General features: G+C 51.9%; 9 protein-coding genes across 9 annotated transcripts; 5 read left to right on the top strand and 4 right to left on the bottom strand.

Annotated features, from left to right (window-relative positions):
• Window positions 1-87: 87 nt before the first annotated feature.
• Window positions 88-1,726, top strand: AYO21_08808 (hypothetical protein; the record flags this gene model as incomplete). The annotated part of the gene is made up of 2 exons (XM_022658751.1): window positions 88-444; window positions 500-1,726. The coding sequence occupies 2 exons, from the start codon at window positions 88-90 to the stop codon at window positions 1,724-1,726; spliced, it is 1,584 nt and encodes a 527-aa protein (XP_022508907.1).
• Window positions 1,727-2,961: 1,235 nt separating this feature from the next.
• Window positions 2,962-5,340, bottom strand: AYO21_08807 (hypothetical protein; the record flags this gene model as incomplete). The annotated part of the gene is made up of 1 exon (XM_022658750.1): window positions 2,962-5,340. The coding sequence occupies one exon, from the start codon at window positions 5,338-5,340 to the stop codon at window positions 2,962-2,964; it is 2,379 nt and encodes a 792-aa protein (XP_022508906.1).
• A 539-nt stretch (window positions 5,341-5,879) lies between these two features.
• On the top strand, window positions 5,880-7,519 carry AYO21_08806 (hypothetical protein; the record flags this gene model as incomplete). The annotated part of the gene is made up of 2 exons (XM_022658749.1): window positions 5,880-7,237; window positions 7,303-7,519. The coding sequence occupies 2 exons, from the start codon at window positions 5,880-5,882 to the stop codon at window positions 7,517-7,519; spliced, it is 1,575 nt and encodes a 524-aa protein (XP_022508905.1).
• A 2,127-nt stretch (window positions 7,520-9,646) lies between these two features.
• AYO21_08805 (hypothetical protein) lies at window positions 9,647-11,416 on the bottom strand (the record flags this gene model as incomplete). Its single annotated transcript, XM_022658748.1, has 1 exon — window positions 9,647-11,416. One exon carries the CDS (start codon window positions 11,414-11,416, stop codon window positions 9,647-9,649), a length of 1,770 nt encoding a protein of 589 aa, XP_022508904.1.
• Window positions 11,417-11,999: 583 nt separating this feature from the next.
• AYO21_08804 (mitochondrial import inner membrane translocase subunit tim16) lies at window positions 12,000-12,490 on the top strand (the record flags this gene model as incomplete). Its single annotated transcript, XM_022658747.1, has 2 exons — window positions 12,000-12,002; window positions 12,071-12,490. The coding sequence occupies 2 exons, from the start codon at window positions 12,000-12,002 to the stop codon at window positions 12,488-12,490; spliced, it is 423 nt and encodes a 140-aa protein (XP_022508903.1).
• Window positions 12,491-13,881: 1,391 nt separating this feature from the next.
• On the top strand, window positions 13,882-15,238 carry AYO21_08803 (hypothetical protein; the record flags this gene model as incomplete). Its single annotated transcript, XM_022658746.1, has 2 exons — window positions 13,882-13,956; window positions 14,012-15,238. The coding sequence occupies 2 exons, from the start codon at window positions 13,882-13,884 to the stop codon at window positions 15,236-15,238; spliced, it is 1,302 nt and encodes a 433-aa protein (XP_022508902.1).
• A 1,111-nt stretch (window positions 15,239-16,349) lies between these two features.
• Window positions 16,350-18,344, bottom strand: AYO21_08802 (hypothetical protein; the record flags this gene model as incomplete). Its single annotated transcript, XM_022658745.1, has 1 exon — window positions 16,350-18,344. The coding sequence occupies one exon, from the start codon at window positions 18,342-18,344 to the stop codon at window positions 16,350-16,352; it is 1,995 nt and encodes a 664-aa protein (XP_022508901.1).
• A 1,240-nt stretch (window positions 18,345-19,584) lies between these two features.
• AYO21_08801 (peroxisomal hydratase-dehydrogenase-epimerase) lies at window positions 19,585-22,454 on the bottom strand (the record flags this gene model as incomplete). Its single annotated transcript, XM_022658744.1, has 4 exons — window positions 19,585-20,910; window positions 20,957-21,365; window positions 21,417-22,231; window positions 22,293-22,454. The coding sequence occupies 4 exons, from the start codon at window positions 22,452-22,454 to the stop codon at window positions 19,585-19,587; spliced, it is 2,712 nt and encodes a 903-aa protein (XP_022508900.1).
• An 880-nt stretch (window positions 22,455-23,334) lies between these two features.
• AYO21_08800 (hypothetical protein) lies at window positions 23,335-24,279 on the top strand (the record flags this gene model as incomplete). The annotated part of the gene is made up of 1 exon (XM_022658743.1): window positions 23,335-24,279. One exon carries the CDS (start codon window positions 23,335-23,337, stop codon window positions 24,277-24,279), a length of 945 nt encoding a protein of 314 aa, XP_022508899.1.
• Between the last annotated feature and the right edge of the window lie 3,585 nt (window positions 24,280-27,864).

Below are 27,864 nucleotides of genomic sequence, written 5' to 3'. Positions count from 1 at the left end.
TCACTTTTAGCCTCGAGCACAAACCCATTTCATCTTTTGAATAGTGGCTTGAACTTTACTCTGAAGTCGACTCCCTGGCAATGCAAGATGCCTCTTGTCAGCGATAAAGTGAATGCTAAGCAATACGTCCAAAATCGTGAATCCGTCACTCATCAGAGCCGCCCAGAACAGCGGTCATTGACGCCGCAGCCAAATTCCGGCCGGGAAAGATCGCAGCAGCGACATGATGAAGCCCGTCGCAAATTGCAGCAAGCCGGCCACAACAAGGAAAATGCGGAGGTCATCAGTCGCCGGGACGCTGCAAAGTTGAAGCTGGACGTGCCCAATACGCTGACAATTTCGAATTCAAAGCTCGCTCAGCTGGCTGGACAGGGTGCTGAAGCACAGGAGCCGACGGTGGTGCAGCACAGCATATTTTCCCATTCCGTTGAACACCGTCACAATGTCTGTACAGATTGCTACCCCTTGGAGATGGCCTCATCCACTGACCCAACTCTAGGCATTTGACGACACCCAAAGCATCCATTTTGACGACTCGCTGAGCGTGGCCGAAGAGAAGACCGGACGCACGAAGCCTTCCTTCAGCTTCCATCATAATGGGAGCATGCCCCCTATCTGGAACAACGCCGACGCTCCCTTCCACCCTCCCGTGCATAATTTTGACGGTTCAAAATTACTTTTTGGTGAACGTGCAAAGAACTTGGGGCTCCCGGACGATTGGCAAGCCCAGGCGGATGCGGAGAGAGTCAGACGAGGCTTTGAACCAGTGCACGGTAAACGGTCCAGCCACACCAGCAATGACCCGGCAAACTATGGGGAAGACGATCAAACTCAAGGGTCTGATCCGGATGGCGACATCGAAGGAACATCTATCGTGGAGAACACGCCCTCGCGTACTCGAATGGCATCTGAAGTCAAGACCACATCAAAGCGTGGCAAGGAGAAAGCGAAAAGGAGCCATAGGCACGAAGATTCAACGAGGCGCTCTTCGCCAAAGCACAGAAAGTCATTCAGCGAAATTGCCCCCCCTGTCGTGGTCGAGCCATCCGGTCGGCAACAGATCAATCGCTTCAATGTCTACAAATCGCTCGAGAAAGAACCAGAGATGGTTCTGCCAGACAACCTTCGTCCAACCATTCAGATGCCCCAACCACATGCGTCACTTGTGCACCCCCCAGCCTTCTCGTCTAAGATGTCCTCGCTTCATGAGTCGTCATCCGACGAAGAGCAGTTTCCAGCAGCAACCGAACCGGACTCTCCACGACTTACGTCCAAGCGTCACCGCGCAGAGCTGGACCTAGATTTTGACCCGGAAGTCCTCCAAACCAAGTCCATGGCGGACCTGGACGCCATCCCATTCACACAAGACCCACGATGGACGGCGCCGGAACCGGCCCTTGACGCCAACGGCACCCCGCTGACTTTATCCACCAAACTCACGAATCTGACCAAAATGCGTCCTGAGGACCAACGCAACCTGTTCAAATCCCTCACCGATGCCGATCGCGAGCAGACGGCGGAATGGTTCGTGGAGAAGTTCAAGGCGGACGTGCAGAGGCTGATGACCGTGCGGCTGGAGCGGCGGAAAATCGCCCTCAAGTTCGAGCTCGAGGTCAAGAAGAGGGAGAAGCAGGTCGAGGTGAAGCGCGGGGATGTGGACCAGGAATTGGCCGGCCTCAAGAAAGGCGGCGGAGAATTGATCAGGGGGAAATCGCCCGCAAAGTAATTCAGACCCTTCTCTCCCCGGGAACAGAGGGAGTGAGCGAGACCGAAGGAGGTCAAAACTGTACAACACAACACAACAAACCAAGCGGAAACATTTTGAGCGAGAGCTGGGAGCTGGTCCCAGTTCAGACCAATCCTTGGACCACGGAGAAAAGGCATTAATACCACGAAGTTACGACGGAAGTAAAAAAAGAAAGGACAGGAATTGAAGGGAAAAGGAAACGAGAAGGAAAGAAAAGTAATTTGATAGGGTTTGCTCTACCTACCTACACCTAAACGGCACGACTCGACGACGACTCGAAAATTCAAAATTCACGACTTTACATAGATGCATACATAGATCCATAGATACATAATACCTGATACCTCATACCTCACACCTACTTAATACCTAGGTACCTTTGTGGGCTCAGCTATCTCATGTCATGCCTTTCGACTGTATACATAGGTCGTGATACTTCTTATACGTGCCCCTTTTTGTATAGTACAAGAGGCATACGAAGAGCAATGAAGGACTACTCTGTACAGTAGATGTGGTCGACTGTGGAATCTGACTCTGGTGGGTTGTTTCAGTGTCGTGCTAATTCCACACCGGCAGTCTATATCTATTCAGTCTGTCCGGGTATCAAGGACCCGGTAGCTGGCTGTGACCCTGTCATGGCCACACGGAGCCATTGCCCCGTCTCTCTCCTACTGATTCAAAGCCTGGTTGCTCCGACCAGCGTCGAGGCATACGCAAAGGACCGACTGTCGCTTGGTCTAAGTCGACCTGCTCCTGTTGCCATCGAGCCCTCAGAGGCATTGCAGCCTGGGTTCAACCCAATCTATCGACCACCTGATGCCGTAAACATGAACGCCCTTCTGTTCGGAACGGGCTGTTTGGTCGTTGAAGCAACCAATTCTCAAGTATTGAAGCTCGAGTCTCGTGGTTGACGTATGGGTGTGCAGCTCTCGTGACAAGGCTGACACCAGGCTCTCAACTTGCCGATATGCGAAGACCTCGAAATGGCTCAATCGAACCATGCCAGTCCGGCAAAGTACTGCACTATCTCGGTGGGAGGATCCAGATATGTATCACCAACAAAGTGACATAGGCGGACTTGTGATACTCTGCAGACCCAGTCACTCCCAAAGGCCCGTATTTGCCGAAAATTTGGCTCACAATGTCCATCGGCCCAGGCGGGCTTCTAGATATCCTTGTGGACAGAGAAATATTGCAACCATTATACATACGTCTCAAGTTTTGCTCTTCTCGCTGGCGGTGGACTGCTGCCCAGCCCCAGCAGTGTCACTTGCTTCGCCTGTGTCTGTCTCAGCATCGTCCTGAGCTTTCGTCACCAGCTTTCCCAGCACCTTTGCAAGTCGCCGGTAATCTGCAAGGAGTTCTTGCACCTCACCAAGCCTTAATTCTTTCGCATCCACCACCTTCATGAATCTTGTAATAGGTGGTGCGGCCTTAATGGTCACCAATTCATCGTTGTCTGGCAATCGCAGGGCGGCTTCGCGGATTGGGTTATTTTTCTCCTCTGTCGAGTCTTCCTTGTTCTCCTGTGCCACAACTATCGTCGGCGTAGGAGGGGTCTGTGCGGCAGGTGGAGAAGCCGATGCAGCAGCTGTTCTGCCACCGAATCGTCCAAAAGCGCCTCCAAATGCAGAGCCTATATGGCTCATTGGATTGAGACTGTTGCCGAAATTCTTTACTGTCTCAAGAGGATTGGTGGTCGCTGGTTGTGTTGCTGATGTTGTGGGCTTTTGGGGAGGACCGCCTGCTGTTGTTGTAGCAGGATCATTAGGGGGCGAGTTCGTGGTTCCTGAAAGAAAGCTCATTCGTTTCCCGGTACCGCTTCCATTGCTCTGAGTGCTGTCCACACTTCGCTCCCGTACAGCTGCTTTTCGGCCTCCTAGTAAGCCGAGTAATTTCTCTTCAGTCTTTGTCAGGTTAGGGGGAATGGAGCCAGACTGTCCGTCATGCACGGAACTTGACTCGCTCAACGCATGATCGTCTTCATCCGGAGTTAAAGGTCGATTGACGAGTTGTCTCGCTTCGTCCAGCGTCTTGGGAAGGATGACTTCAGTGTTGGGACCTTCACTGCCTCGTTCCTTCAATTTCCCAAGGAGAAATTTGAAGCTATTGTCCAGGCTACTGGAAATATTCTTGAAGCCTTCTTCTGCCGTGGAACGAACGGCTTCATTCGCACTGCTTATGGGCTGAAGAAGGTCAGAGAATGTGCGTTGATGTCGTGTAGCAGGAGTGGGCGTGGAGTTTTCGGAAAGCGTTTTGACGATCGAGGAAGTTTGACCCGATTTGATTGATGTGCCCGTAGCGTTCGAAGTAGAGGTCGCTGTGGTAGGAGACGCGGAAGCAGGGCCTGATTCAGGCAACAAGGGAAATTCTTCAAGCTTATCCGAACTCCCATCTCCTTCTAGTTGGGATGGACTCTTCTTGGGGCCTTCTGGCAATTCGTCTGCCCTCAGGCTCGCCAGGTCGACATCTTCTAGGAAAGTAATCGCGGCCTCCAGATTTGTGAGGCAATAGGCCGCCTCGCCATCGATTTTTGGTGCTGCTCTGAACCGCTGTATGAAATAAAGGTTGCTAATTATGTTGATACCTTCCACTGGTGACGTGATCAATGTGTAAATCAGGGTTGGCAGGATCTCGTCGGCCGAAGATGAGGAAGGGTGTATTGAGTAAAGAGTATCAACCACAGCTTTATGGGCGGTTGTGAGGTGCTGCAATTTCCCCAGCGGATAGTGCTCTTCGTTCATCTTAGCCAGGCTCTCTCGCGCAGGAGCCAGTGAGGCTTGGACATCTTCGGCCGACTTTTCAGTGTCTTCGCTCCAATCAATACCCAGGTCCTTCAAGCCTATCCCTACCAATGCTAATGCTGCTGTTTTTGATCTTAGCTTCTCGTCTCTGACCTCATCCAGAGTACTTTTGTGTCTCCATATTTTGTCATAAACCTTCTCGCATACTCTTTTCTCCACTGCCTCTTCCAGGACAATCCTTTTGTACTCTAGCAGTTTCCTCTGCTTGCGTCTCTCTGTGACCTCGGAAGCGGTCAACATCTGCTGAGAGCCTCCTCTTTGGTCCACTGGCGCCAGAGAATCACTCGAAGGCTTGTTTTGCAGAGGTTTGGAGCGTGAGGAGGGCTTGGAAGGTGTCGGCGACTGGTCTCGGTGGAGGCGGGACTTGAGGGCCGAAATGTGAATGGAGATTGCTCCGGATGCTCGAGCATAGAATTCCTGGAATAGTTCTGACAACTGGTCGATCGTCGGCGGTTCATTGTATATCTTAGCACTGAGGGACTCAATGAATCTGTCGGTCAGGCTTGCCAATTCTATGGGCAACTCGTCGAAGCGATCTGGAAGGCTGTTGGCCCGCCCCAGGTCCGGGGATGGCGGTTCATCTTCTTCATTTATAGGCTTTTCAAATATGTCCTCTGGTGAAGAGTCCTGCTTTTTGGGGGATTTCAGAGATGTGACGGCTTGGATGGTGCTAGCTCTATTTCTACCAGCGGGGGACGAGGGAGCAGGAGGCTCGTAACGAGTGAAGGATTTCGTGGAGATAGCAGAGGGTCTCGACTTGGTTGATCCCGTTGAGAAATCCCTCGACATGATGAAAGATTGAGACGTGATGGTCTCGAGAGTGGAAATAGTGAACAGACCAGTACTGTATTTGTGCTGTCAGCCTGTCTCAGGCAGCCGGCGCGGGAGATCTTAGAAGAGCATTCTTTTACTCCAAAGAGAAACTATAAACAATCCGGTGCCTAGGAGTCGCAAATGACCCCAGAGCCGGCTCATCCGTAGAGGATTCGTGGTGCGTCGTTTCGTTGTTGACTGTTGAACAAGAGCCAACAACGCATGTGATTGACGGGTTTGGTGGATTCGGTAATGTACCGAATAATAGAAAGTGGTTTAGTTGCCCTCCCCGGTCGGGCTCGACGTCAGTGCCTTCCAGACCCATCCTCGCCTCCATCCACCGAGCCACCACTGGCCCGAGCCAACTTCAGTCAACAGTCATTCAAACATCCCATCTTCATCAACTCCGATCTCCCCTGCACCCCGATTCAGTCACGTACCATCAGCACATCAATATGAAGACTCGGAAACAAAGAGATAGGATTTGCACATCGGGCAGCAGAATCACAGCGAGCATGCTGTTGTCCTTCCTCGCCTTAACCCCCTCGATCGTTGTGGCCAAACTCCCCGCCGCCATTGATCCCTGGTATCCAGTGCCAGTACCGAAAGAATCAGACACTCATGACTTTACACTAAGACACATTTTCCATCGAGGCACCTATCGAGATCCTAATCTGCACAAACGCTACGATTTTAGCCCGCAGGCGCCCGTCCTTCTCACCCAAGACGATGACCATGTCCAGACGTCTTCCCTCCAACCGCCGCCACACTTCACCCTGCGTTCTGACTCTGTTGAGATTGAGCGACTAGTTGACAGGCAAGCGCCGAGCGTTGAGAGATATCTCCAACATGCTCGATACACAGGCAGTCCGGCTGTGCTTGACGCTTCGCAGTGGACACTGGACGAGGTGGTGGGACCCAATATCGAGCACAAGCCCACGGTACTCAACCTGGCGATAATGGCAGCCAACGCATATAACCCAGGCCCTGGCGAAGGAGATTGGGAAGATGTCAACCAAGGCTATAACCGATCTACACCATTTGGATGGGAAGGCGACGGTTTAAGGGGACATATATTTGCCAACGAAGGCAACGAAACAGTCATCATTAGTCTCAAGGGGACTTCTCCTGCCGTCTTTGATGGAGATGGGACTACCACCAAGGACAAGCTAAACGACAACCTCTTTTTCTCTTGCTGTTGTGCTCAAGGTGGCTCATACTTCTGGCATCAAGTCTGCGACTGCCAGACCGGCACGTATACTTGTAACCGGACATGTGTAGTCCAAGCCTTGAGACAAGAGAACCGGTATTATCGAGCTGCAATCGACTTGTATACCAACGTCACGGAATTATACCCAGATTCGAACGTCTGGCTTGCAGGTCACTCCCTTGGCGGCGCAGTAACCAGCCTCCTTGGTCTCACATTTGGTCTGCCAACCGTAACATTTGAAGCGCCTGGCGAAGATCTTGCAGCAAAGCGCCTCGGCCTTCCGGCTCCCCCATCGTCAAATCCCAACAGACCACGCACAAAATATACCGGGGCCTATCACTTCGGAAACACGGCGGATCCAGTCTTTATGGGAACCTGCAATGGTGCCACAGCAACGTGCACGTTGGGTGGATACGCCATGGAATCCCAGTGCCATACTGGCAAACAATGTGTATACGATACTGTGAGCGACTACGGTTGGCGTGTGGGAATAGGAAACCATAAGATCCACAATGTGATCGACAATGTGATCAAAATGTACCAGACGGTCCCCACTTGTGAACCTGACGATGAGTGCGTGGATTGCTTCAATTGGAAGTTCTTTGAGAGCAATGGCTCGGACTCGACGACGACCACCCGGACAACTAGCACAAGCTCAACAACGTACACAAGAACGAGCACATGCAAAACTCCAGGCTGGTGGGGATGTCTAGATGAGACTACAACAGCGACTACGACTACATCGATACCGGTGGTTACCACAACCTACACGACCACAAGTTGCGTTACACCAGGCTGGTTTGGGTGCAACGAGAAAGTCAATGTCACGGTAACAACAACCACGCTCGCGCCAACAACAACCTCGTCCACCGCATCTGTCCCTGCTTCTGCCACGCACGACCCATCGTCTACCTGCGAGCACCCAGGTTGGTGGGGATGTCGTGATACTACGTCGAATACACATATGCCATCTCCATCTTCGACATTATCGAATCCGAGTGCCACAAGAACCGCCAAACCACATAAGAAGCACACATGCAAGACACCCGGTTATTTCTGGGGTTGTCATGATTCATCCAAGTCCCACCATCACCATGTCACAAGCACTGCCATTGACGCCTCGACAACAACGGAAGGCACCGTCACACGAGCGCCAACATTCACCACGAGCGTTAGTAGTGTTACGGCAACTCAAACCACTACAGCCGACGATGGTTCAAGGAAGGGTAGGAAATGCAGAAGACGGGTGTTTTTTGGACTAATCTGTCTAGATGGTTATGAAGAATACGTACCTGATTTGTGATCGTCAGGTACAACATAGCACGACTTTCACGATACGTTGACATTTATAGTGTGAATATACGGGTTGCATGCACGCGCTCTGATTGCGCGCATACTGGAGTTGGATATTGGGAATGGTCAAGCAGGTTGGAGCGCTTGTATGGGTTTTTTGAAGTTTTGAAGACTTGTCACTCGTTTCTCCATAAGTGAGATATCAAGGAAGTTGATGAACTGTCCAAGTTCTCTACCATATCAAGTGCCAAATACGAATATTGGATCAAACCCAGGCAACTGGGGTTCAAAGCAAATTCTCGGATCATGGCTTTTTCCCCTTTGCCAAAAACCAGAGGCTGCGTTTTCCCTAAGACATACCGATTACAAGCCCAGAGGATTGTCTGCCGTTTGTTTCTTGCCTCCAATCGAATCGGTGGTGGATTTGGCCGTGTTGCCCACAGCCTTGGTCGTGTCGCCGAGCTATATACACAGAGCAAGGGCCGGCAGAATGTCAGTCGATGCCTGAATTTCTCGAGACCCGTTGTCGAGCCACTCTCACAGAGGATGTCACGGGAATAGGAAGATTTGGGGGAGGGAGGTGAGAGTCGCGGAGGGCGGGAGAGTAGGGACAGGGAGGGAATAAGGGAAGTAGGTACATACGCCTTGACTCGCACCACCCACGGTCTTGCCTACACCCTGTCCGACGCCGGAGACGGTGTTGCCCACTGTATCCTACACGAGCCACGCGAACGTTTTCGACATGTTAGCCCAGACTGTGCAAAATATATGGAGGGGAATGGTGGAAAAGGAGTGAAAAGACGCCGCCCAACGTACCGTGACGCCACCGACTGTGTTGCCGACCGTATCGGTCAAGCCGCCGAGGATGCCTCCTACTTTAGGGCCAAGGGGTGTTAGTCAGTTACCCAGTCAGGTAGGTTTCTCAGCGTCGTCTCCGTTTTTCTGTTGAGAATAGAGAGAAGGATAGGACAGGACATAACGAGGATGAAGGGAAATGAGGGTCCAATTGGGGAGGAAACATGAACATACGGCCTTGTTGCTCCTTCTTCTGTTGCTGTTCCGACATGATGGAGATATTAATCCAAACAAGAGTAGTCTTTTGCTTTAGAGAAGTGGTTTCTTGTTGTTGTGGTGGTGAGAGGGAAAGAGTAGTAAACGCTGAGAAGTATATCTGGGACGAATGAACAGAGTACCTCATGTTATATTATATTATATATATACGACTTTAGCCCCCGCTCCCCTCCCCCCTTCGTGGCTTCAAGAGATACTCGTCATAACCCACAAGCAACTTTACTCGTTCTGTGCAACAAAGAACCAAGTGCTTGACGTCAGTCTCGATCCCTCCCTCTACTTGGTAGCAAAAGGGGGGAGGGGGAGGATGGAGATGTGGGGATGGGTTTTTCTGGGATTGCCATGGGCTCCAGCACTGACGGGTCAAGGCAGGGAGCCACGAGGGATCAGACAGATCCTTGATCATCATGGCGAGGAGTGGGTGAGTGGTCAAAAGCTCAGGGTGCTCAGGTAAGACGAATGAAAGGAATGAGGACAAGCGGAGGAGAGGGTGTGATCCTGGTAGATATGACGTCGCGAGTAACTGAGTCACTGGTGGGTGATAGGTGTCGATACTGGCACCACGGCAACAGGAAGCAAGCGCAAAATCAGGACTTACATATTGAATCATACGCATATCACGGGAAATACTAAAAGTGCTGAGCGGTCAATCCTGGTGTACTACTAGTTATAACATATCCTCCGAGGCTCATACCACCAAGATAATCCCTATCCAAGGCTCATAGCAACATCCTCCTGAACACTGAATGCTCGGTGTCCTGGAGCATCTCGCCACTTATCCAGCATATCATCTTCTGGACCATCGCGACTCCGATCGCTCCGTGTGCTGAGCTGGCCTGTATTCTTCCCACTCGAGCTCTTGCTATCACTGCGGTCTCTTTTTGAGAACCAGCTCCCCGGTTTCTTCACCACAGATGCTTTGGCAGTGCTGTTGGCGTCGTTGGACTTTTGGTCTGTTCCAGATGACTTCTCCGTGGGAGTTCTTGAGTCTGCGGTAACCGTGTCGTCTGATCCGCCCACCCCTTTGGCGAAGTCTTTCGCCTTTCTCACCTTGTCCTCCTCCGTGTCAGACGAGGATTGTGCTGGAGTGCCGCTTGGAGTGTCCTCAATGCTCGGTGTCGCTTCAACAAGTTCCGCATCACGGAACCACTTGCGCCTCCTCGTATATCTACCCCATCCGTCTTCTCTCCTCCCATCTTCCCATCGATTGTCATAATATATCCAGCCTCCGCCGTCGTCGGCAGCCGCTTTACCGGACATACCACCGCCTCCTATTTTGCTGTCGCTTATTGCCCTCTTATGTGACTTGGCGTCTCCATGCTCTATTCGCCATTCGGGATCGATCCATCTCCATCGGGACATACCACCCTCCACATCTGGGAGTTCGAACTCTTCCTTTGATGGTGCAGGATTCAGGTGTTCATCCGTCCAAGGCGCGCGCTCATATGCAAACAAAGAAGTCGTCCAACCCAGACCCAACCACCGCCGTTGATTCTCATATAATATAAACGTGAAACGAACGCCAGAAGAATCCGATTTCCCCTTGATCGCAGCTTCTGAGGCGAGGTCGCCTTGGGATTTCGATCTCGTCCCGATTGATGGTCGATTTGATGGCCCAGATTGTGCATTGGGCGAAGTATCAAATTCCAACCCAGTGACAAACGCGGCCGCTTTGCGCATAAAGACAGAACGCCAGAGAATAACCCGAGACACCCGAGCCGGCTTGGAATGCCAGGTCAATATTATTGTGCCAACAGCGAGAATGACTCTTCGAGGAGTCAGAATATAGAAAGGCGGAAGGGTCAGAACAACCCAAAACGGAGTTACTAAAATAACACGGATGAAGAGGGTCGTCAAAGCTGGCCGGGTTGTAGCGGCGGTTGGTGTGGTTTGGGTAGAAAGAAAATCGGTCAGTTTGAGAAAGGGATCCAATAAGACATTGCAGCGAGCAGTCAGTTCCTGCAAGGTCTCGACAATTTCATCGAGGGTCTTATGGTGCGATTGAGACTCTGAAGGTTGCCTTTTGTGGCCCTTTGCTGTGTGTTTCTCTCCGGTTTTGGAGGTGGACGACAGAGGCGAATAGCGTCTGGAGTACATTCCCAGTATGAGACCAACTACTACAATGATCGGGCTGGCAAAGCGAATGATTTCACTTCCATATAGTGTGATTCCCCAAAAGACGGCCACCATCAGATATGACTCCCATGGGTCTCGAGTGCTCCATGACAGAAGACCGGCGAGTTTATTCAACGGCAGCAAGAAGGGATGTGAATGGGCTAGGGCTCGGGTGATCTGAGGTGGTGTCGCTACTAGTAGAGGCGACTTTTTGTGAACTATGATCGTAGACCGCTGCTTCGATGTGGCGGAGTAGCCAGAGGTGGATGTTGGAGAGAAGGCAGCATATGTGGGGGGATTAGGGTCCCAGGCCTGCTGGGAGGAGGAATCTGACGCAGGTGCATATGAGGACGGTCTTGACATCGATGTGATCCAAGGAGTTTCTGAGCAGTCATCAGCATAGCTGAAGTAGAAAGTCCGGATAGGGGATCAGGACATACCAAAAGCTGCCATACACCGAGTAATGCCGGGTCATGAGGATGACGCCCAAAGGATACCTAAACAGATGACGCTACTGGTGCGGAGACGGAAAGACTCAGTCCAGGATCGCCTGATTGCTTTGTAGAGGTCCGTTGTTCAGAAGTATTATAAGAGATGATAGCGACATATTTGACAAAGGAAGATATTTGATGGCTCGGCGGATGTGAGATGTGGTCTTGTGGACAACCTTGACTGCGGCGTAGGCATGTGCACTGCGCAGGCAGAGCCGTGACGATCAATGACCTTGTTTGGTGACCGCATCGATGCAGGTGGCAGGACACAAGAGACAGGCACGTGACCCATGAGAGAATTGCGTGGAAATTTAGGCGAAGATTCGCCGGCCGGAGACTGCGACAAGCAAAAAGATTTCCTGCAGCTTCTGTCTTGAAGAACAAATGAACAGTCCGCCATCGCCCACATCGCGATTATTAACCCATTTGATCTTGTTACTTTCCGACAAGAATCAATGGTATGTATCCCCTAGTTCTAGATGTCCCCAGTCAGTTGTTCCCTGCAGGACCGGACTGACCATACCAGGCGCATCGAATCATCGCCCAGATCGTCCTAACCGGAGGGCGTGTCTTTGGCAGAGCGTTCGCTGAGGCATACAAACAAGCTCAAGCATCGACACAATATGCAAGGGCTGCTGCGAAAAGCGACCCAGGCGCGGCCAACACCGCCGCCGCTTCTGGGATGACTCTCGACGAAGCCTGCAAGATTCTCAACGTGAAACCTCCTCAAGGCGGCGCCACCAACATGGAACAGGTCATGGAGAGGTTCAAAAAGCTGTACGATCTCAACGAGCCTAAGAAAGGCGGGGGCGGGTCCTTCTACCTCCAAAGCAAGATTCTTCGTGCCAGAGAACGGATAGAGATGGAAGCCCGTGCCGCCGAGCACAAGGCTCGGTTGGAAAAAGAAATCAAAGAAGGTTGGAGACCCAAGATCTATAAAGACTGATCTCCCTTGCGGCTGACCGTCTTCAAAGGACGGTAACGAGACCGGATGGCCAGCTAGGCCTACATGACTTCGCACCTCGTCCCTCGGATCCTCTCTTTCGACGATTGTTTCTCATGCATAGCGGACGGTGTTGGGTGGAAATTTCTCTGTAAAAACCATTTGTACTATACCATGGGTGAGGGTCTACGCTAGAATTTCTCAGCAAAAGAACGGAATTATTACGTCTTGGATGGATGCTCTTTCTACTTTTGCAGAAAGGAGGATGATGTTCAGGAGGAGACAGCAGACAGGTTGACGCGGTGTCTCTAATGTCAGTGCTGTCGCAATCGCGGCCTTGGAATTGGGAACGGACGCCGCTCCAACCTGACGAGCGTATCTCCACTCAAGAAGGAAATTGGGGCCAAGTCGAAGCAGGTAATGAACGGGCCTGGTTGAAGTTGATGCAGACATAAAAATGACAGAGGACAGGAATCCAGGGGAGAGTTGGAGAAACTTGGTGCCCCTTGGACGCTGGAGCAGATCCAAAAATGATAGCATTTGTGCACATTCAGTTGGCATTCCGCCCCGGTACTGGCGAGTGGCCGTTACATACTTGTATGGGACCAACTAAAAGAAGAGACACGGATCAACCAGGCCGATAAGCGTTGGAGACTTGCAAAGGTTGGAAGAGAGGGCCACACCAGGATCATCAAGATCACCAGGATAGAAGTGGGTATCGACGGGAGTTGGAGTGCGATAAGGTGCGAGATCTGTACGCAGCCTGTGTAACCTGCCAACCTGCATACAGACTGCGCCCAGACCAATATGAGAGCGTCATGGATCTGAGTGGCGTCGTCCTCGATTCTCCTTCGCCATGTTCAAGCCATGCATTATCTTTGTGTTTCATATCTAGTATCGAGTCAACGTTGCGTGCTTAGACGAAGATCCTGCTTGTCCACCTCATCACTACCACATCCCTCGGCTGAATCCGCATCTTTCGCTCCACACGTTTACCAAGTCCTCGTATCCTCCCCATCCACCTCCCTCACCAAGTGACAGCCTGCGAATCCGGAGAGAACAATCTAGGCCACCGGCAATCCACCCCCTTCTTGTTCTCTAGCTCGATATCAGCCGCAGGAACCTTTCCCTCGCATGCATTGGACTGCCCCACTGCGTTGTCGCCATCGCTCCCAGAGTTTCCGAATCGAACCAAACACCCAAAAAATAGTCCTTGGTGGCTCCTCTCACCGATTGCACCCTCCATCAAAATTCCCGATTGCGACCGCCGTCGCCCAGAAAGGTATTACATTGACATCTTGCTCCTACATACTTCCAATCCGCCTCCATTCAACATCCCCCTTCTTCAACCAGGACCGCATACTCTGTGCTTGGCCCGTGGGACTGACGAAGCCATGCCTAGATCTCAATCGCCACTGTCCAACTCACTCCCTCCTCTCGTCTTCGGGACCGCCACCTTCAACTATCAGGTAAATAACCACCTTCTTTTACAACCCGGCACATCTGTTGATATCTGGCTTACAGTACAATGTTGATCCATACGCCCTGGGTCCCACTTCTCTTGTCCAGAGGGCTCTCGCCCAAGGAGTCCATGCTTTTGACACCTCTCCTTACTACGGACCGGCCGAAGAGATCCTCGGGACTGCTCTGGACAGCGACCTAGTCCGACAACACTATCCGCGAGATCGGTACTTTATCCTTACAAAGGTTGGCCGCGTTGCCGCCGATGCTTTCGACTATTCCCCGTCATGGGTCCGGCAGAGCGTCCAAAGAAGTTGTAGTCGTCTGAGGACTGACTACCTTGATGTGGTCTATTGCCATGATTGCGAGTTCGTCTCACCAGAGGAAGTCCTCGGCGCCATCAGGGAGCTCCGCCGGATACGGGACGAAGAAGGCACCGTGCATTACGTTGGTATCTCTGGCTATCCTGTGCTGGTTCTTTGCGAGCTGGCTGAAATGATTTTGCGAGAGACCGGAGAACCACTAGACATTGTTCAATCGTACGCAAACTTCACCCTTCAGAATACCCGACTGCTTTCGGACGGTCTTGAGCGCCTGGTGAACGCTGGTGTGGATGTTGTGACAAATGCCAGCCCTCTAGGAATGGGCCTGTTAAGATCAACAGGTCCTCCTGTGGGCGCTATGGGTAATTGGCATCCTGCCCCGGACGGCCTCCGACAAGCCTGCATCAATGCCGGAAAATGGGCAGAGTCCAGAGGAGAAAAGCTCGAGGTTGTCGCGGTCAGATTCGCTCTCGAGAACTGGCTCCGGGAAGGCGCCAAAGTTGGGGCCTTGGGTAACCCACTTGGAAAAACAGACACATCTTATGGCCATGCTCTTAGCCTGCCTCAGGAGAGAGTAGGCGTCAGTGTCATGGGTGTCAGTAGGGTGGAGGAGCTCGACGAGACGATGCGAGTGTGGAGAAGCGTTCTCGATGGACTGGCTGACGACCTCGATGCGGATCCCGGCACCATTACTCCCTGCGACTCAGTCACTGACCACGAATGGTCTCTAGCGCGTCGACAAACCATCCGCGAACTTGCTAAGGGAATCCGAGGGGTTATCGGATCCGAATGGGTTGACTATGCCTGGGAGTCCCCTGATCCAGGCTTCGTTAATCGACGAGAGAGGAAGGATGATGTCGTGGTGAATGAGGTCGAAGTGCCTGCTGCTGTCGACACAACGATGCTGACACCTCCCTCCGAAGCCGACGATAATGGAGTACCAACGGACGTTCCCCCAATGCCCTGAAACGAGATTTGTTACAAAGATATCTTTCAAATGTCAGGGGCGGATCTATCCCTTTCGAAGCCATCGTTTGTGCATGGACTTCGGCGACTACCGACTATTGTACTTTTCCACCTGAGCTATTTTTGCATTCCGGATGATCACGACGTCGAAGAGAGACCGCAATGCATTTTTTCCACCCCGGAAACTCGAAATGTATTCATTTTTGTCTGGTCGCAAACTAGTCTGGAGTTGGATTTTAGAGCTCTTTGAAAAATCTCCTTTGCTCTTTAGATTGCAAATGCTTGACAACGTGCAGAGAAGCGCTTGGAGATGGGGGATCGGGGGACAGTGCTCGCGAACGCGACCCTTGTCGGCACTTGGAACCCTCATTTTCAGGTGTTTTTAGCCTCTTGAGAGTATTGAGAGTATTGAGAGCAGGAACTCGACATCATAGCACAACACGTCCTCTGTTCTGCGTGGAACATTCACACTCTTTAGATTCGGACGGAGGTCTATCATGGCATCTCAGTCCCAGACCAGCGACCCTGACCTGATGCCGGGAACACTTCCACCGCAGACCGACAGTGGCGGCGTGTGTACGAAATGCTCTACCCCAATCAATCAGCCGGTAAAAACAAGATGTGATTTTCCCCCATTCAATGAAGTTACGTGGCTAAGTGGCTACAACCACCATAGTCGGGACGTAGTGGAATGGAGTGAAATGGAAAGGATAGAAAAGAATAAACGTCTCTCCTCCATGTTTGCACGCCCGCGCGATCTGTTCATGCAAAGCACTTGTACCTCCCTATAGTACTATGTAGGTTCCTAGGTTACCTGGGTTAGATACCAGATGCCTCGTACGAGTACGTAGACGTGACGTTAGCCCCCTCTCCTCGCGCTGTCCCTCTCCATCGGGTCTCTCTCTGCGGAAATCAATCACAAATCACTCACTCACTCACTCACTCACTCACTCACTCACTCACTCACAATGGCCGAGGCTGAATACTTCTTATCATGAATTCTCTGGGTATCTGAGACCTAAGACCTAAGACCTGACTAAGACCTAAGGTAGGTATGCATGGATGTTAATGACGAATGTTTACCGTGACTTTCCTGTGGTGATGATGCATATTCATTCCACCTCGACAATGACGGCCCTCTCGACAAGCCAGTCCAACACGCCCTGGACCGTCCATCTCCCGTCCTTGAACCTCTTCCACACGGTATCTTCGCCGGCGACATTGCCCACGGCATCCTCCAGGCCCTTAACCCCGACCATGCCCTCCTTCTCTCGCCAGACGCGCTCGGCTTCCTCGCCGGCCCGCCTAACCATAAGGTCCTCGTCCTCGGCCCGGTACAGGTCGCAGCGGTCGCACTCCTGACATTTTTGGCCGGGGATGGGCCGGAAGTGTTCGCAAAAGTGCCGGTAGCCTTCACCGGTTTCGATGTTGGAGCCGGCCTTGCCGATGTTCTTGCGGCAGAGGTAGCACATGCTGTACCCGCACACGCAGGTGAGTTTGTTGCACCCCGAGGTTTTCACAAATGAGGTCCCACACCGTGGGCATGTCCTCTTGATGGCAGCAGTGCGTGCTGCCTCAACGGTCGTGCGGAGTGAAAGAATCAAGGGTTCGTGGCAGACGTGCGGATCGTGCCATGCCTTTTGGCATTTGAGGCAGGACTTGCGCATGCAGGAAGGATTCCGACACTGAAAGCGCGTGGTACAAGTCTTAACGGCTAAATGCGCCAGTGACGTGTAGAAAAGTGTAATAAAGTATCGGGGAAAAAGAACGAAGAAAGGTAATAGAAAGAGGATGGTGGCCGGGAGGAGTTCGAGAAGGAGGATGCAGATGATGGTGTGGATGCCTGTGGTGGGTTTGCGAAGTCGCCATGTGATGGCAGATGTGACTGTGTCCGGATCGTAGATCTGTTCGACTTCGGCGTAAGAGCAGTACGGGCATCGCACGAGTGGTAGAGCCGAGTGTTGGAGGTTATGCTCGGCCAGACGGTCCTGAAACTTTTTCCAGGTTTCAGCGCTGGACTTGTTGTCGAAGCGGTCGAGAGCGCGCTTGAGAAGGTCTTGATGGATATGGCCGTCACAATCATCTGCGGCCAGGCACTTCAATGTGCCGCGCTCGACGTCGACAGATTTTGCCCACCCTTGCCCGAAGAGGGCCTCGTGGAGAGTGTGACGGGCGCAGTCTAGGCAAATAGTATGATTCGAGTGTGTGCAGAATGAGGCGTCCTCGAACGTGACGTCGTTATAACAGACCTGGCACTCAAACAGGGCACCCGCATCCTCGGCCTCCTTCAGATTGAGGGCTTGAGCGAGTTCCAGGTCGATCGCTTGTTGGTCTCTCGGTCGTCGAGACGACTGCGCGGACACGGAGAAGAGATTTGATAACTCCTTGTCAAGGTCGCGAGACCCTGTCGAGATCAACCGTGGCCCTCCAGGATCCGCCTTTGTTCTATCCAAGAGGACCGACGGGGGTTCGGCCTGGGATCGCTTCTTCTTGAGGAGGTTTGCAAAGGTGGCTTTCCACGACCTGCTCGTTAATTCTTGAAGGGTAGGTCGCGCATTCGTATATGAGAAGTTGACTTCCGCGAGGACGGCGTCAATGGCACTCTTGCCCAGTGCACTGAATTCACGTCCCACCGTCCTTCTGACCGCATCCTTATACTCCTTTGTCCTGAAAAGTTCGTCCGCTGGGATCGGCTCCTCCACGCTCCTCGGCGGGACATTCAATCGGCCCTTGGCCCATTCTGCTTTGTACTTGTGGAGTTGCTCCGTGGCGATCGGGAGTCTACTGTCGCCATCGAAGCGGACAAGGAGTTCCCGGAGGACTTCGACCTTGACGTCCGGGAAGAAGTCGGCGAGCACGAGCAAGTCCTTGTTTAAGGGCACCGAAGGATCTTCATCTTCAGGGTCTCCGGCGGGCAGGGACTCCTTTGAGCCTGTTCTAAAGGGATTCTTTCTCAAAACTTCGGTGAGCGCGGAACTGGGGGACGTCTGTCGGGAGGTGGGAGTCGACGACGAGGAAGAGGAGGAGTGTTGTGAGGGCGCGCGGTGATGGGATGACGAGGATTTGGGGTTAGCGGAGCGTTTGGATGCGCCTGAGTAAAGCCACATCACTCCGACTGTTGCGGGTCGATTTGAACATGGTGCTCAAGTAGACATGAACAGAGGGACGGGCGAGGATAGAGCATTACTCTTTCTTTGGACCCTTTTGAGGACTTGCGAGGTGTTGCCGTACGCTGCCTGCGTGCTGCTGCGTAGGCATGAGTAAGTTGGTCACTGAGCGAAATAATTGATAGCCGCCAGTGACATGGAGACGGCGCGCCGGAGGCCCCCAAAGCGACCTTATTCCGCTTGTGAACAACGCCAAAATTAATATTATTAGTGATGCTTCCACTCAAGCGTATAGCGTATCTTCGTAAATTTTCTGACCTTCATCTATGTACCTAATCTACCAACGTATATATGTGCACCCCCCTTATATTCATTATTCGAAAGTAATTCGCCACAGGGAGAATAACGACCTACGTTTCGGACACAGCTCGAAGCTTCGTCAAGGACTAGGTAGAAGTTCGATAAGATGGTTGACCTCTTCCAAACCCTACAAGTCACGGTTGGGGGCTAGTATAGCGTATATCGTATCGAACACATCCGACCATGCAGGACTTCGCTCGAGATGATCCCTTTTTCCAACTTTCCCATGGCTCTGCCGGATATGATAGAACTCGGTACATTGTTGAAAACATTCACCACTGACTTGAGAAAGAAACGAGAAATCCGTGATAATAGCATAGACAATAAACAAAAAAAACATTAACTCCCTCGCTCGTACTTTGTCCCGACCGACCATTTCCATCCTATCCAAGCTAGTCAGGTATTTTGTTGCTTTTTAATCCAGCACCAAAAAAATCCCCCCTTTGGGGAGGGGAGCAAAAAGGGCTCAATCGGGATTCGAACCCGAGGCCTGTCACATTTCATGGCTTTTACAACCAGAGGCCAATAAAACCCGCCCGAAGCGACAATCATACCACTAGACCATTGAGCCGTTGCTGAGAAATGAAAGAATCTGTGTCTGATTTGGAGCACATAAACCAACAAGTTTTCTGCGTGTATAATATATAAAATAGATGTTTTGTTAGGGCTCTTTCTCGGCTATAAACCCTTCATCCATGGCCCCTGCGTTGACCCAGCGCGGCCCCAGTATTAGACTTTTGGGAATCAACTCACACTTAACCGTCCTCAAGTCATGGATAATGAATTACCATTCTCTATTTTAGAGAGCTTCTAAACTCACGTTGCCAATATTGTTTGATTCTGCTACCGGATTTCCCCCAGGATGCTTTCACTACATAATCTACAACTTGGGCTTGGGAGATCCCAATAGCTCCGCTCCGGCGCCGGCAATGCATAGCTTGCCAGTTTCCTTGACTCGGGTCTGGAAGATGACCTTGTTACCCTCCTTCCACATCTCAGTCACCAGAGTCTGGCCTGGAATAACGGTACCGGCAAAGCGCACTTTGATGTTCTTGAAGAGGCCGTAGGTCTGGACAATGTGTTTACCGCTGAATCCCATAAAGCAGAGACCGTGCAGGATAGGATCCTTGAAACCACCGACTTTGCTGAATTCAGGATCAATATGCAGGGGGTTCCGATCACCGTTCAATCTGTAGAGAGCAGCCTGATCTTCCGAGGTCTTCTCCTCGACAATGGCATCTGGGGCGCGCTTGGGCGGTTGGTAGATGGTGGTTGCATTGCCGCGGTTGGCACCCTTCTTGGGTCCTCCAAACCCACCAGATCCACGGACAAAGACGGTGGATTCGTTGTAGAAGATATCCTCTCCGGTCTTTGCATCTTTGGTGACGGTGCCAGTCACGACAATCCCGGCGTTACCCTTATCGACAACCTCTACCAGTCGAGGGTACGAGATCAATTTGGCAGCCGTGGGGATAGGATACTTCCGGATCTCGAGGTACTGTTCGCCATGCAGCAACATCATAGGTGAGAAGTTCGGAAGAACTTCGTCCATCGAGAAGGGAGCAACGGCACTGAAATAGGGGATGACGCCAAATGTTGGCAAGACCTGGAAGTTGTCGTCGTTTTCGTAGACGAGGGGCAGCTGGGTTCTCTTCGCGTTGAGAGACAGGTTGTAAAGGATAACATCCTTGTCATCGTAGACAAATTCAGTCCCGGTGGCTTGCGCTTTCTTGGCCTTTTCGATTGCTGCCAAGTAGTCTGTCCCAGACTTGGACTTCTGTGATTTATTGCTCTTGTTCTCCATGTTGGCCATGATAGACTTCAAGCCATCCGTAGGAGTTTCAGGATGATCCGCACGGCCATCATCAAAGTTGATGATCCGCTCCCACTGCGCGACAACGTCCTCGGGCGTCAACTGAACATCGACAGGGAATCCGTGGCCGCCGCTTCTTTGCCATCGTGTTCGTCCTTGCCAGCCACTGCCAACTTCAAAAAGGAGGCCTGTTGGTGGTTCCGGCACCTTGTCTGAGGAGAGTGCAAGCACCAGAGGAGCGACATATTCGGGCTTGAAGAGTTGGATCAACTCCTCAGGCAACACAGTTCGGGTCAATTGCGTCCCAGCATTGGGTGCGATGGTGTTGACAAAGATGTTGTTCTTGCGGCCTTCCAACGCCAGAGCTCGAGAGAATCCCAGTATACCGAGTTTCTGTTCGGGTCAGTAAAAAGCCCATTCCACAACTCGAGAAACTTACCGCGGCAGCATAGTTAGCTTGACCAAAGTTACCATAGATACCGCTCGTGCTGCTTGTGTTCACGATTCGCCCATATTTCTGCTTGAGCATGTACGGGTATGCTGCCTTTGTTACCTTGTAGGTGCCACGGAGATGGACATTGATGATGTCGTCCCATTGCTTGTCGTCCATGTTGGCGAAAGCCTTGTCCCTGAGAATGCCAGCGTTGTTGATCAAGATATCTATTCTACCGAATGTGTCGATAGCTGTCTTGACCACGGCATCACCGTCCTCGACCGAAGCCTTGTTGCCAACAGCCTTTCCACCGAGTTTTTGAATCTCTTGCACAACGGTGTCTGGGTTCACGAGGTCATTGACGACAACAGAAGCGCCGCGTTTTGCGAAAGCGAGACAGTAGGCCCGGCCAAGACTGATCATGTTAGTGTAAGGTCAAGTTATGGAGTGTAGCAGGAGAACATACCCAGCACCACCGCCAGTCACCAGGACGACCTTCCCATCGAAGCGGATGTCCTCGCCTTGTTCGTTGGGTGGCAGCTTCATTGACTGTTCCGCTTTGGACACGAAGTCGGCGACACCGTTGGGGTATTCCGGCTCGGAGAAATCGTTGACCTTGTCCCATTTTTTCAGGATGGCGCCGGGAGTGTAGGTGTCGTCGGCTCTGAGCAACAGGCCTTTGGCACGTTCCCACCTCAGTTTGGCGATATGACCTCCACCAACTTCGAAGATCGAGCCGGAGGTATGCGTGTTGGACGGGTGGACCAAGACAGCTACGAGAGGCACCACCCATTCAGGCTTGAGGCTGGCGAGCACCTCTGGAGGCATCACGGTCGCCGTCATTCGACTGGCGGCAATAGGGGCAATGACGTTGCAGATAATGTTGTATTTGGCACCCTCTTTGGCCAAGGTCTCGGTAAACCCGACCTGGGCCAGTTTCGCCGCAGAGTAATTGCACTGGCCGAAGCTGCCGAACAGACCAGCGGCGGAAGCCGTGTTGATGACACGTCCGTACTTTTGTTTCCTGAAATATGGCCACGCAGCTCTTGCGCACTTGTAAGCACCTTTGATGTGGACGGTGTTGATCAAATCCCAATCAGAATCCTTCATGTTCTTGAAGCTAATATCGCGGAGGATGCCGGCATTGTTAAGGAGGACATCGACGCGGCCATAGTTATCGATGGCGGTCTTGATGATCCTGTCGCCAAACTCGACACTGTCGTAGTTGGCAACTGCATTGCCGCCAGCAGCTTTGATCTCATTGACAACAAGGTCGGCGGCCTGGGAGAAAGCAAGGTTAGAAGATGGGATGGCCGAGCATGTGACAATTTCCAGGACCGACCTTTGTGCTGCCACCACCCTCGCCCTTGAAGGAACCGCCCAAGTCGTTGACCACGACATTGGCACCTCTCGAGGCGAAGAAGAGAGCGTATGCTTTCCCAAGACCACCACCAGCACCAGTGACCACCACGGTCTGGTTGTCGAAACGGAGTTCTTGCACCATCGTCACCTGTTCAACTCTGTCTCTAGATGCGGGTTACGGAGGATGAGTTTGGTTTCGACGTCACACAGTAGAGGGAGGAAAGAGGGAGGATGAGACGTCTTTACGAGAAGGGAGACTTCACCGATATAAGTCCTTCGGCCGTAGTCAGGGCAATAAAAAGAATATAGCCGAAGATTATGATGATGCCAACAGCACTAGGAGAGTGTGTACAAGTATGATCATGTACCGAGTCCTTGTCATGCGCAGTGGCTATTAGGAGTGGCCTCGGTGGGTGTCACTCTTCAAAATTACCGAGGCACAAATCACATGACCAAATCCAACTCCAGCACCTCAGCCCCACACAAGGTCTTACTTCCCTCGTCTTCGCTCCCTCGCAGCGAAAAGCCGCCGTCGGTGAGCGAAAACATGCTCCGAAAGTCCCGCCCACTTTCTAGCCTCCACATCTGCTCCTGTCGGCATGTGAAATCAAGGCGTCGCGGATGCTAACCAGCTGCTCCATCGAAATGTGGCTCAGTCCAACAATAGGTCGACAGCTTGCATGAGCCCAAAAAGAATAATTCAACACCACACGTCCCCTTGATATTTGATACCAGCTGAAGCATCGCACAGAAAGCGACCATCCAGGTCAAACACACGGCTTTTTGCCCGAACAGATACTCTCTTCGATTCTCATTTCACATCGGAGTCGTCTCCGTTGTTGTAGCGGGTAATCTTCTAGCCGCAGCCAACTCCCAAGTACTAGAGAATTGGCAGACAGTTGGCGGACAATTTCAATGAATGAAAGAAGCTGATATTCTCCCTCCCTCCTCATATTGTCCTAGGGTTTCCCAAAGTTCACGTGAAACCCCCCTTCTTTTTTTAAACCATAAGGGAAAACAAGATGCCCGAAATTCGCGATGACAAGGCCCAATACGTGGTACCTTTCATCCTTTCCCTACTTGCCGAGCACCAAGAGGCATATGCGACGTCCTCAAATCCACCACCCTTCTTCATTGGCCTGAACGGTGTTCAAGGGGCAGGAAAGACGGTCTTGGTGGACATTTTAAAGAGCACCTTGTCATCTCCGCCCCATAATCTTTCCGTGGTGGTCTTCTCCCTCGACGACCTCTACCTGACGCACGCAGACCAAGTGGCGCTCGCACAGTCACACCCGGACAACCCGCTGTTGCAACACAGAGGGCAGCCGTCAACGCATGATATTCCCCTGGCGCTCTCGGTGTTCGCGAGTTTGAAGCAAAACAAGCCCACCAAAATCCCGCGTTACAACAAGGCTGCGTTTTCGGGCCAGGGAGATCGTGTCCCCGAGAGCGAGTGGGAGAAGGTGAACACCGATCCCTCCAACCCAGTGCGCGTGGTCTTGTTCGAGGGCTGGTGCGTCGGGTTCCGGCCCCTGGCCCAAGAAGCCTTGGAGTCCAAGCACGCGGCGGCCGTGGCGGCTTTGCAGAACTCCACGACCGACAACCCGTACCACGGCCGTCTGGGCCACAACACCCTCAAATCCATCACGACCATCAACGAAGCTCTTCATAAATACGATGAAATAACCACGCAGCTGGACGCCTTCATCCACATCGACGCTCTAGACCCGCAGTATGTGTACAAGTGGCGCTTGGAGCAGGAGGCCGGCCTCCGCGCGACAAGGGGGAGTGGGATGACGGACGAACAGGTCAAGCATTTTGTAGACGGCTACTATCCAGCGTACGAGCTGTACACGGACACATTGAGGCAGGGGGTGTTCAAAGGCATCAAGGACCACTGGCAGGGCAAGCAGCTGCGGTTGGTGGTCGGGGAGGATCGCAAGGTGAGGGAGGTAGTGAAGATATGAGATTGAAGAAAGAAACCCGCCTTTCCCTCAAACTCACATTCTGAGGGAAGAGATCTTTGTGCTGCTGCAGAAGACGAAATTCATCTGCAACCTCATACATGTACCAATTAAAAGATCAGCTTTTCTAGATGCATACAGAGGAGAATGGGGGGAACCATACGTGTCAATCATGAAAACGTTACCTCGCCTCGCTTCAAGCACGGTTTCCCCAACAGTGCGGCTCTTGAATTAGCCTATTGTACGAGGTAAAGTTGACTGTCCAGAGTTTCCAAGCAGGAAAACGAAATGGGAATTTTCCCAGCTGGGAGGGAACGTCATCACCAAGAACAAGTCCCAAGTATTAGGTACTCGTACAAGGAGTACCAGTACTCTAGTCGCGCAAATCTTGGACCTGTTTCAGATAGATAGAACTCCAAAAAAAAATTACGAGAGCGAAGACAAGAACAAGAACAAGAACAAGAACGAAGCGGCAGCGCGGCGCAGCGGAGACGAAAGCGGAGGCGAGGCGACAGGGTGATGAAATGACACAGTGATAGAAAGAGAGAGAAAGAAACCGTGGCAGCGTGGGTAGTCTCTCTTAATGCATCACACAATCTTCACAATACTTCACAACAATTCACAGCCCGCTTCATATTCTGGTCCTTCATAAGTAGGTACTTCTAAGAGTACAAGGATACTCGCAAAAGTCCCTTGGTCGGTGTTTGGCCTGGATATCTTTCGTTGGCTTCCTTGACACTCATTGGCCTTCCTTGCTGTTTTCTTGTCTTATCTTTTCCTTTTCTTTCCTTTTCCCAAATTCTTCCCAAATTTTTTCTTCTTTGGATTTGGACTGACCACCAATATTGTACACTTGCGAGGACAAAGCCACCCCGAACAGACCTCTCAAACATAGGATCTGCACACAGAAATGCTTGCGTAATGTGGAATTTGTTCCGTAGGAGAGGGCCCCAGCACAAGACACTAGAGGAAAGCCGTCTGATTCTAAATTCGTTAATTGTACTATACAGGAATGGACTTGGGTGAGCGGCAGTCGATGAATGATAAAGAGTAAAACAGTCTGTCGGTCGCTGAGCTAACGGTAAGCAATCGATACTTGGTAGGAGCCAATAGAACCAGATCAGGAGGCGGAGATAACGTGAAATATCTAATGCTTTCTGGTGGTTTCTTCTGTTTGAAGAGATGGATTTCCTGGCAAGTTGCTTCCGGACTCCAGTGAGAATAGCGTATCAAGGAAGTAAAAGGTGTCGAAATCAAACATCCTGCCTTGAAAGTGACTGTCTAGCAACCATGCTATCTGCTGCCATTCGAGGGAGATTCCATCATTCCCTGTGCCATCCCATGGTTACAACAAATCGATACACTTGGAACATATTGATTGACCAAACGCGATTAATTTGGAAAGCAACCACCCCCCAAGGATGCCGTAAAGCCCAGAGGATGCGTTCACCTCGACTTTAGAAACTGGACGTCTTTGAAAAATATGAAACTCATGCCTTCTTGTTATTGATTGCCAGCAGGTGGACATCACTAGGGCACCATGTCAGCAGGCCATAGTACAAAATCAACCACCGGCTCAATGGACCAGTTCTGCAAACTTGCTACTGAAAACACAGGCAAGCACGGGACTCACAAAATGAGGGTGGCGTTTTTCGGGATGAGACCGGGGAAACCACTACATGTCACACCACCAGTTAGCCGACAGAAAGTGAGGAGACGATAACATTTCGGACGAGTTTGTCGAGCGTGGGAAGTAACGTCCGAGTCATTTGATGAGTGAAGACTGAAGGGTCGTGGTCTTCCACGTTCCAGACATAAGACAATTTCGATCAAGTCGCAAAGTGTCGACCCAGCAAATGTCTCGATATCACCCAAGGCGGTCCCACAGTAACAGCGCAGGAGGGAGGTGTTTTCGGTCGGGTGCTTTATTACTCACCGGTCGCCGTACGCCATATACCTGAATGGAAAACGTCAGCTATTCCAATTCGACTGAAGACTTGGACCATGACACAAGCGTAGTCGCCGAGGCTCTCAACTCCAACGTGGTAGTGATAGAGCTAGCCTTCTCCAAATTCGTCCCAGATATCGTGGGGAAATTCCCCCGGCAGGAGTGGCGGTGAAGTAAAACAAACGACCCGACCAAAGGTCTTGGGACAGACTTACCCAGGGATTGTCAATCTGCTCTTCTCGCCCAACGACATCTGCAGCACGCCGTGATCCCAGCCTGTGGGAACCGGGGTTAGAAAGAGCGGGCTAGAAGTCTAATTTCCTTTGTGTAACACATACCTTGAATGACTCTGCCAACCCCAATCTGGGTCTGGAAAGCCCCTCGTCCAACTGAGCTGTCGAACCTGATTGAACAAGGTCAGTAGCAGTTCTTGGGGGGAGGGAGTCAGGGGGCCATTTGTGGGTGGGGAGGCATTACTCGTTGCCCTTGTACTCTTTCTCGGGTTTCGAAGCATCGTATAGCCAGCCAGTGTATTCGATGATGACCTCGTCACCTTTCTTTGGGAAGTCGGTCCTGTTACCCTCGGAGAGGAGCTTCTTGTTGAATTCTGACGCCATGACCGTTTGTCGAACTGAGGGAGGGCTGTTCTCTGGAGTGCACCAGTAGTTTGAAGGCGGAATGAGGGACCCTCGAAGGGATTTGCGAGACGAGAGACTGGGGCTCGGAAAGTTTTGGGAGAAAGTGAAGGAGAGAGCCAGGCGCTGAATATATCGGGCAGCGGGCAACGGGATAGCGGTTGAATACCTAGGTCAGGTACTTGTTGACAATCAGGAAACTGGTGGGGAAGCAGGGGCAACGGGGGTGGGCCAGTTGCATGAAGTCACTTCGCTGGTTGATAGCAGGAATTTGAATTACGAGCCTGATCAGCTCTGAAAGGGCCTTGGCAGGGACGTAGCCAGCGCAGTGGGCAGTGGGAGGCAATAGCTGGAGCGAGTGAGAGGAAGTGGATGGGCTGACTAGCTCGCTAGGAACGAGGGCGGTGGGAGCTGGGAGGGGGAGTTGGTTGACAGGGTGTGTGACGGGATGACGGGGTGCGCAGGGAACTGCGACAGGTTGAGGCTGGTACCAGTTAGAAGTGAAGCGTAATACAAGCGGCAGGATCAGGGGGGACGAGTGTGTTGAGTGGTTATTGCCCTTTTCCCTTTTGTAAACAGCAAGGGCTACCAACTTATCGGTGAAATTCTGCGCGAATAAAATTGCGGCCGAAGCAGTCCATGATGAAGCCACAGCAAACGACGAGAAAAAAACAGACAGAGGTATCCTTGTATTCTTGGTTGAGTTCGCACGTGTGAGTGGCAGACGCCGGCAAGGAATTGACTTCCCGAATAGACTCAAGCTCAGTCAGATGGACACACACCCGGATTCGAGGGGCATCGAAGGGGGCTGAGCAGGATGGGACGGAGTGACGAGATAGCATCCACAAGGCGAAGACCACCTCGCACAGAGATCCGAAGTTTGAACAAGTCGTCGGGGGACAAGGGATGGAGGGGCGCTAACCAAGCAGGGGTATTTGAACACCTGAAGGTCGGTGCATGCGAGGCGGGATCCGCAGGGCGGGGGGGGGGCAAAGAGGTCAAGGA

This window comes from Fonsecaea monophora, assembly GCF_001642475.1.
Source record: "Fonsecaea monophora strain CBS 269.37 chromosome Unknown Scaff80, whole genome shotgun sequence".
Classification (NCBI taxonomy): domain Eukaryota; kingdom Fungi; phylum Ascomycota; class Eurotiomycetes; order Chaetothyriales; family Herpotrichiellaceae; genus Fonsecaea; species Fonsecaea monophora.
The sequence above is the reverse complement of the archived record's forward strand: the minus strand, read 5'-3'. Positions and strand labels throughout refer to the sequence as shown.